The sequence below is a fragment of the Cajanus cajan genome, chromosome 9 (assembly GCF_000230855.2).
Source record: "Cajanus cajan strain Asha chromosome 9, NIPB_CcT2T_4, whole genome shotgun sequence".
In the NCBI taxonomy this organism is placed as follows: domain Eukaryota; kingdom Viridiplantae; phylum Streptophyta; class Magnoliopsida; order Fabales; family Fabaceae; genus Cajanus; species Cajanus cajan.
The window spans coordinates 49,599,841-49,609,604 of record NC_138525.1 but is presented as its reverse complement, the minus strand read 5'-3'; the positions used below and the strand labels follow the sequence as shown (position 1 = coordinate 49,609,604).

At 31.0% G+C, this 9,764-nt stretch overlaps 1 protein-coding gene across 2 annotated transcripts; it reads left to right on the top strand.

Annotated features, from left to right (window-relative positions):
• The first annotated feature begins 2,901 nt into the window (after positions 1–2,901).
• LOC109804890 (Core-2/I-branching beta-1,6-N-acetylglucosaminyltransferase family protein) lies at positions 2,902–7,388 on the top strand. Of its 2 annotated transcripts, none has more exons than XM_083064487.1 (3): positions 2,902–2,980; positions 3,677–4,187; positions 6,497–7,388. In XM_083064487.1, exons 2-3 carry the CDS (start codon positions 3,681–3,683, stop codon positions 7,136–7,138), a joined length of 1,149 nt encoding a protein of 382 aa, XP_082920613.1. In that variant the 5' UTR covers positions 2,902–2,980; positions 3,677–3,680; the 3' UTR covers positions 7,139–7,388. The 2 variants fall into 2 exon arrangements, with proteins under 2 accessions (XP_082920613.1, XP_082920612.1); XM_083064486.1 differs by lacking the exon at positions 2,902–2,980 and adding an exon at positions 3,022–3,345.
• Positions 7,389–9,764: the final 2,376 nt, after the last annotated feature.

Genomic DNA, 9,764 nt, shown 5'->3' with positions numbered 1-9,764 from the left:
AAATAAAAAATTATTGGTAATTTTTTAATTCAATTAATAGAATTATTTTTATTATTTTTAGAAGTTTTTTTTTAAATTTAGAAATAGTTGTAAAATATCCAACTTTTACACAAAAAATTGTAATTGGTTATCAACTTGTCATTAGTGAATATGGTGACAAATGGATGGATGACATTTTTTTTAGATGGATCATAATAGATTGGATAAAAATAATTTATAATTCATTTAAATCTATTAAAATTTTACTTAAAAATTTAACCCATCCAATTCATTTAAGAAAAAAATCATCCAATTCATCCATTAACATATTTTTTTGATAGACGGATATTCATGAAAATAATATTTTAAATATTTTATTTCTTTATCATTTTTCTTATTAATTATTATATTCATATATAATCTTTTAAAATTCATTAAAAAAAATTATGTCAAAATAATTTTTAAAATTGAAATTTAATAAATATCTCATATTATAATTTAATGAATTTTGAAAATTAATAGATGAATTATTAATCACTCATAAATTTTAATAAATAAATTGCATTTAATCTATTATTTTTTATTATAATATATGAAATAGATAAATTTACTTGTGGATAAATAAGATGAATGGTATTTTTCCACAAGAGTGTAGTGCATGATAGCATTCACAAAATTTTTAAGGCAGAGATTGAGCAAGCTTATTGCCAAAGTGTATCTAAAATTGTAGTTGCATTTTTAAATAAATTGTTAACTTGAAACTTGAAAGAACAACGATGGATCCCTTCGATCAAATTGCTATAATCACATGAAAGTCCAAATTCATGTCCACCAAATGGTTTTGGCGATAAAAATAAGAATTAAGAAAGAGAATGAAATATTTGGTGCAGAAAGTTATAGTTTAACCACAACGGTGCACCAAATGGTCTTTATCAATAATGTGCTCTGCGTGGATACTTAGGTTACATATTTTCTTGAAATTAACCTAACTTAAATGTATAAAATTGAACTAACACTCATGTTTTCTTTTTTAAAATAAAATTAGTCTGAGGACGTCAACCATGTTAATATTTTATAGATATTTTATATTTCAGCAACTTTTTTCAATTGAATTGAGCTTATGTGACATAGAGAGTATTTTAAATTATATTTCATGTTTTATATAAGATATAGTAATTTATGAATAAAAATATTTTTTTACATAATTAAATTGAGGGGGGGGGGGGGGGAGAAAAAAAGCAGTAAATCATATCTAGAAGAAAAAAAATAGTAAAGATTACACTTAAAATTTTATTATTGGAGTAAAAATATAATTAAATACTTAAGTATAATGTGAGACACAATAAAATAAAATAAGATAAAATGTGATGTAAGACTCAATAAAATAAAATAATATATACTATTAAACAACTTACATCGTGGATGTTTTTATAAAATAGATGAATAGAGATAAAATGTGATGTAAGACTAAAAAAATAAAATAATATATACTATTAAACAACTTACATCGTGGATGTTTTTATAAAATATATGAATAGAGAGAAATATTATACAACTATAATTACAAGTTTAATAGGAAATGGAATGAAAAGATTTTTAATGAAATAAAGTGAAATTATTTTGATGGAATTTTATAACATAGTAACGTATTGCATAAATTACATAAGAAATAGTAATTATCTTGCTTTTACATTGTATTGTACGTACTGCTTTTAAAATCTTTATATTTAAATTTTAACCCATCTACATTTTTCTTGTATTAAAGTATTTCATTTTATACATTTTTTTAGTGTATAATGGTATCATGAAGTTAGAACTTACCATCTCATATATACTATTTCAGCTCACAATCATAATGGTTATTTTCTTTTGTACATAATTACACATAGCGGCAAAAAAATAAAGGAAAATTATATTTGTACATCAATTCACACAATTTTATACAATATTATTCTTTATGTTTATCTCTCATATTTATTACATCTATTTCTTTTTGTCATCAATAAATGTAATAAATGTTAGGATGGAGAAAAAAAAATGTACATATATTATTACTCAAAAAAAATTCAAAAAACAAATAAAAATAAAAATATATATATCTAAAAAAAAAAATATTTGTATAACAATTTATATAACATCATTTTTGTCTCTTTCTATCATTTTATTTATTATATTTGTACCTGTCTAGGGACACACTGGTAATCTTCTTGTAGTCTGAAGGTCGAACGAGACTTCTATGAGAATATTTCGGTGGGGGAGGTACATTCAAAAGGTACTCTAACGCCCAAGTCAAGACAAGTGCAAATATCGATAATAATAAATGAACGTTAACTTTATCTCGAGATGTGAACTATTTATACTATCATTAATGAACCTAATTTTCCATGGACCCTGTGCTAGGGTTACCAAATTAGATAATATGCTTATAATTTACTTTTATGTCCATGACTAGCTGTTAATCAATGATTAAGGCTAATTAACATACTCATCAAATAATGTTAAGGAACAAAGATGTATGACCTGTCCTAATAGTTAATCGGCCATCGGCTACCGAAGGTGTTGAACTATTGGACTTCTTGGGCAGAGGACGCCTCAAGGTATACCGAACTAGTGGTGTGGCCGAAAGGCCTGTCCAATACACTTTTTAACACAAAATTTATATAAAAATAAAACTCAATTAATTTTTTAAAACTATTTCTCGCTCCTGTCTTGTAACAGAAGAAAATTAAGGAAAAAAATAAACAACTACCAATGAATTATTGGTACTTTCGAATCTGAGAGTGATATAAATGAAAAAAGAAAAAGATTAAAAAAATCAATAAAAAGTGGTCACCTAGTTTTTTCAGATGAGTTATAAAATAAAGCGTTATTTAATAATCTAGAATTCAAATCTGTAAACAAAATCCTTTCTATTTATACCAAAATAAAGTTTATAATTAATTTCTGAAAATACGGTTCCTACCTAAAGAACAACGGAAGTTACAAGCAGACGGCTGATACGGTAAGTTTCATGCAAATCTGTAAATGCACATTTAAGCGTGAGTAGTGAGTACAAAATAAATATCATTTAATCAGAGAAAGAAAAAATTGTGACCCCTTCAAGATTCGGTAGAATCCTTATTCCTCACAACATGACGAAGTTTGCCACTCTCAAGTCTCAATACGAGGAGTGAGAGAAGTCGTAGGAAGTAGGAACACACTACACGCAACAACATATCCAGATTCACTCATTCATCATCATCAACTATCTCCATAATCCACGCTTACTAGTCAATACCATGTGTCAATACCATGTGTCAATATGATACACCTTTTCTTCTTCTCACTATTCACTGACTCTGCACCACCACTTTCATCTTTGGTTTGGTAAGATCAAATAAGAAAAATCCCACCTTTTGCTTGTCTTCTTGAGAAAATCACTGTTTTGTTAATACCCATGTGCTATATTCATGTTATTCCCGACATCACATGTTCAAAAGTTGATTTGGCACCCTTGTTAGATCTCAGGGTGATTTACGTTGTGTCACGAGATTTTCTGAGGTTTTGATGACCATGTCGTAAATTCCACCCCTTTGTGTTCAGTGTTGACTTTATTTGCATTCAAAATTGGATCTTACAAGGGGGTGGTTGGTTGCCATAGAAGATTTGATTTGATTTGATTTTATGTTATTTTGTTTTGTTGGTTTTAATTTGTAAGGAAGATGCAATCAAGGGGTGTGCCCCTTGAAGAGGGAAAGGAAAGGAGCAACCAGTCCAAGGGTTTGCCTTTGAGACCACTGAAGCTACTTGTGTTGTTTCTAGCTCTATGCGTTGTGTTCTCTGTCATTAGCATATACACTGTTAAGCATTTTGGAATTGAGAGTGTGGTCACCACAGTGAGTTCGAGTTTTCAGCCATGTTATGATGAGGAGCCAGGTGGTTTGGATAAGTGGATTATGCCACCTTTGAAGCTGATCCACAATATGAGTGACAAAGAACTGCTGTGGAGGGCTTCCTTTGTTCCTAGGATCAAGGTTTACCCTTATCCAAGGGTTCCCAAGATTGCATTCATGTTCCTGACCAAGGGACCATTGCCTCTGGCACCCCTTTGGGAGAGGTTTCTCAAGGGACATGAGAAGCTTTTTTCCATATACATTCATTCATTGCCCTCATTTCAACCTCAGTTTCCTCCTTCATCTGTCTTTTACAACAGGCAAATCCCTAGCAAGGTATGGCCAATCCATCTTATGATACTAGTTGTTGATGAGACTGCATTTGTTCATTTTTCCCTTGTAGACACCCCCTTGATCTGAAGTTGCTAATTCTTAATTGCTGCCAGTTTAGTAGTTTTGACTTTTATGTTTTTCATGTATTACAGGAAGTTGTTCACAAATTGTGTCTTCTTTTAGGCGTCGTTTGCGCTTGTTTTCTGGTTTTGATGATAAATTAGTTATTGCTGATTATGGCATCTATGCATTTGATTAAAGTTATATCTTACCTTCTGAATTCTGTCTGGTGGTGGTAATGTTGATTTTCTTTTCAGTTTTACTTGGTTAGTGCATCAGGTAGCTAAATTTTTAGGTAAGGAACGTAGGAAGAGGCTGATGAGGGGAACAAAAAAGGAATGCAAGTTTACCATGTGAATTTAGGCTTATAAGAGGCTTGAATCAAGAAGTTTAGTGATCTCACGTTGGCAGTGCAAAATTAGAAGAATTATAACTTTTGCTGAGAAGATAAAGATAGTTTTAGAATGTGTGTATACATGGTGATGTATTAGCCTTTAAGATTAGTGGGAACATAGAAACCATCAAGTATAGTACCTAATTATTTATGCTTTGTAACAAGTTCAGAATTATCCTATCACGAAATATCATTGTCTCTGCAAATCTAATGTAAAGTTCTATGTGAGAGACATAAGTTTGGGAGAAAGATAAAAAAAAAATTATCCTGGGGTTAAGCTTGAGCTTGCTTCCTAAGGTTAAGTTTGTGAGAAGTATAACTGTAATTGACAAATATGAACTTGTTTGGATACAAGCTTAAAAAAGTTTGAGAGCTTCTCTATTGAAATTAGTTTCTTTTTTCTTTTTTTTCAAAAGATAAGTTCTTTTAAACTTATATCCAAACAAACTCAATATATTCATTGTTTCTTTTTGTTATTCTTAAGAGAAGTCTGTAGCTGGGCTTAAGATATTGTCCTATTGGATGGTCTGCACATATTTAGGATTTTACAGGAAGATGAAAAAGTTTGTTTAATAAATTATCATCATGTATAACTAATTAGGGTTTGTCAAGCTCAAGTTCCTACTTATCTAAAAGTTTAAGCTATTAGATACAAGCACAAGACTGGTTCTAGAGTCATTTGTCCTTAAGGTGTAAACGATCCACAGACACACTCTGTCTTGTGCTGAAATTCAACTTAATTGCGCGGAATATGGGTGGAAAAGATCCAACTCCAAATCACTTGGTCATGGAGGCTCTAATATTATATAAAGGACTAACTCTTCTAAAAAGATTAAATTGTTAGATGAAGGACAAGATTGGTTTTATATCTCTATTTATGTTTAAGGGTTGTTGCTTTTCATATCAGGGATTCCCAGCCTAACATACCGCTGTTGTAGTTCAAGTGACTTCTTGAATCTAAGCTTCCCCATATTACCAGAGTGACTCTGCAATCTGTGGGAATTGACATGAGATTTTGGGGAACTCACTGACTCGGGCTGCGGCTTTGATCTCAAAGAGTGTAATTAATCAATTGCAAAAAACTACAAAAGTCTTCACTGCCCTTCAGGCTTCAGTAAACATGAACCATGAATTATTTTAACGGGCTGTTAAACTGTAAACTGTAAACTGTTAAGATGCTAATTTTATTTAATAGTTTAGTGAAGATACAAGTTCTGAGTAGGTAGGATGAAATAGACAGTATTTTTTTTATTTTATTTACTAGTGCTTTAAGTCATTATAAATCTTGTTATCTATTTAAGAAAGTAAGAGGTGCAAAGTAATTGTCAATTTATGCAGGATGGTTTTGTTTCAAATGAGTATGAAGCAATGTTTACATGTGTCTTGTGCAGATCCATAGTGGTTGCATCCATTGCTTTTAACTCAGTTGTTAACATGGATCATGTATGGATTAATTTGTCCATATTATATATGCTCAGTCATATCATACATATGTATCTTGAACTTAGAACCTGTTTGAATACAAGATAAAAACACATTTGAGAGTTTTTCTACTGAAAATAAAAAGTATTTTTAGTAAAAGCATGTATCCAAACAGGTTCCTAAGAGCTCATTGATGTATTATGAGCTTTTAGCCTTTTACACGATGAATTAGCTGCATTTTAGAGTTCAGAAGTTGAAGGTTAATCTCGTGTGAGATTTTTGCTTAACCTCTAACATTTTTTCTTAGAAATGAGTTTTTCATCCAATCACAGAACATACATAAGACTATACTGGTTTCCAATGTATGTTAACTTTGTTGTGAACATGAATATATTTGTGCAGGCTTTGATGATTTCTTGTGGTGTTTCTTGTGCAGATTTCTGAGTGGGGAAGGATGAGCATGTGTGATGCTGAAAGAAGACTCCTTGCTAATGCATTGCTTGATATCTCCAACGAGTGGTTCATTCTGCTATCTGAATCATGCATTCCCCTCTACAAGTTCAGTTTTGTCTATCATTACTTAATGAAATCCAAACACAGCTTCGTTGGTGCGTTTGACGATCCGGGTCCATTCGGAAGAGGGCGCTACAACGAGAACATGGCCCCCCTGGTGAACATCACCAAGTGGCGCAAGGGCTCTCAATGGTTCGAAGTAAATCGAAAGCTTGCCATCAACATCGTTGAGGACACTACATTTTATCCTAAGTTCGAACAATATTGTCGGCCGGCTTGTTATGTGGACGAGCACTACTTCCCCACCATGCTCACCATTCAAGCAGGAAATGTGTTGGCAAATAGGAGCATAACTTGGGTGGACTGGTCTAGGGGTGGAGCTCACCCAGCAACGTTTGGAAGAGCAGATATCACAGAAGAGTTTTTCAATAGAGTTCGTGGAGGTCACAAATGCCTATACAACAATAGGAACTCTTCAGTTTGTGTTCTTTTTGCCAGAAAATTTGCTCCCAGTGCTTTGGAACCTTTGTTACATATGGTGGATTCAAAGGTATTGGACTTCTGAGTTTTGACAAATATTCACACTCTCCATTGCAATTAAGGGAAAACAATATAGATGTAGAATAAAGTCCTTAGAAACTAGTAAAATTCATTATATGTCATGACATGATAATGCTTGATTGGAGTGTGCTAGGTGGTAGAGTGATCCCATTTCATATACAGATTCGAGTCATTTTTGAATGTACAAAGGAGACGTATTTGATCATTTGAGCATACTTTTTTTTTAATATTCATTGCTGGGATCTTTGCTTTTATTTCTCTCTCTCTTTTATTTTTTATATATATATTTTTTTTATACTTTTTAAGGTTTAGAGTTTATGACAAAGTTGTGAAGAAAGAGTGGCTATAGCTTTTGTCCTTAATATGAAAAAAATGAGAAATAATAGAGGCACTAAGTATTCTCACGTGATAAAAGTCCAAGTGTGGTTGAAAATTTTTGGACTCCATGTTAAGTATTGGTTAAGATTTATCGTTTAAGTAATGATGAAGAAAATATAGAAGTTAACACATGTTGGAATGGAAAACTAGAAAAAGCAAGATTGAAAAATCACTGTTTAAAGTCAAATTCGTAGCCAGTGTCCGCCACAACTAGGCAGACCTACACTCCTTTTTCATTGCACGACAACTGCATTTTATATCCACACAACAACAACAAAAATTGAGTATACAAAATCATTTACAAGGATTCACTTACTTTAAGAGTAAGTTTATTTTAGTTTTATTTAACTCAATAACCATTTGAAATTTGAAATTTTTTAAAAATAAAAATAAAAATAATTTGATATTTCATTTTATTAATTCAAATTAATGTATAAAATGATTTTATGATTATCTATTAATTTGAATTAATAATACGAAGTATAAAATGATTTTCAAATTTTTTAAAAATTTATAGACTTGATTTATACATTAAAAATTTGATGTAAAACATGAGTTATTAAACAAAATAAGTTCAGATAGATTTACTTCTAGAGTAAACAGATCATTCCTTAGATATATATATGGAGATTGCTAACATACTTTTACCTATTTTTTAGTTGGAGTATGTTAATAACCAACACCAAAATTTTAAGACAATAAAATCACTCATTTTTTTTATTTAGTTTATTTGTATTAAGGGTATTATAGTAATTTTAAATTTAATTTATTTAAAAAATAAAAACGTTATCATAAAAGTGAGAAATATATGGTAGAGGGTTGCATCATCTATTGTGGTATCTTTGTGAGGGGAAGGATGACACTTGAATTTGTGTTTGTGTCGATTGAGATGACTTCCAAGAGAGCTATTGGTTTCTCAAATGGCCATTCTCTTGTCTCAATATCAATAATTCCTGGATGTTTCTTTCACATTGTTGGTGTAAAGTCGCCATCTCTTTTTTCAGTTGGCAAGTGACCTTCGAGAGGTTAGTTTCATCGACCACCTCCACATGGTCTTCCTCAAAATGAGGGTCTTCCATAATTGTGTTTTTTTGCATTGTAACCATTATGATAGAGTTGTTTATTGCTTAGAGCCTTCAACCTTAGGCCGCACGGTGGACGCCAATATATATTTATTTAAGGGCACACTAGTAAATTTCTATGTTGGACTCTGAACTCCCTGTTGAGAGCTCCAAAAGGGACAGGGTGCCTACAAAAGATATTCTCAAGTCAGGACAGACTCAAATATCTAAAAGAGTAATAAATTAACAATAATTTTATCTTGTTTTGTGTGACTATTTATGGTGACCATAATGGGTTTGGGTTTGGTGGGCCTTGTTTCCTGATTAACAATTAGGTAATCCTATTATTGATGATAGATTATTCATTAATCTTGTTTGCTTTCTTCATTAGTTACATAATTCTCATCATGTACTTGGAGGTTTAATAGTACTAAGTATCTTCGTTTGCTTGGTCACCAAGAGTGACGAGGTTAACCCAAATGGTTTATCTTGGTCTTATCGACCTCCGAGAAGACCGAGATTGTGCCAAGATGGGACTCTCATGTAATGGTGAACTATGTAGTTTGTCATTAATGTTTGATAGATGACATAATGAAACTGTGACATGAGTGTATCGATTGTCTCAACTACCCGAGTGGTTGAGATCGAGGATAGTAATGTGGTATGTACTTTTGTCCATAGTGTTGGTGTCTCACCTTAGTGGCCAAAATGGTTGAATAGGGGATCGACACATGTCCTTCGATTCCTTTTCGGTATATAAATAAAAGCATGAAAAATAAAAGTTTTTTCCTGTGATAAAATTTAAAATCTTATAATAAACATAGAAAACATTCCATATCTTTATATTTACAAAAATATTTTAAGATAACTTGAAATAAAACATTCTAAAATATTCTTTAAACTCCTAGAGATTCGTCAAGTGAAGTGAGATTAGGTCTTGCATTTGACATATTGTATGTTTGAATATTCATTCATCTTTTTGGAGTTATGTAAATGTAATTTTTTTGGTAAGTTTTGTTTGAATTCTAATTTTTTTTTTATCTTGAATCGTGACACCATTCCTTTCCTTAAAATTATTCTTAAAAAATAGATATTATATATCATTTTAAATTTAATTTCATATTTATATTTTTTAGGGTTAGTTTAAAATAATCAGTCTTATTATCTTTTAAATTTAATTATATTTATTTT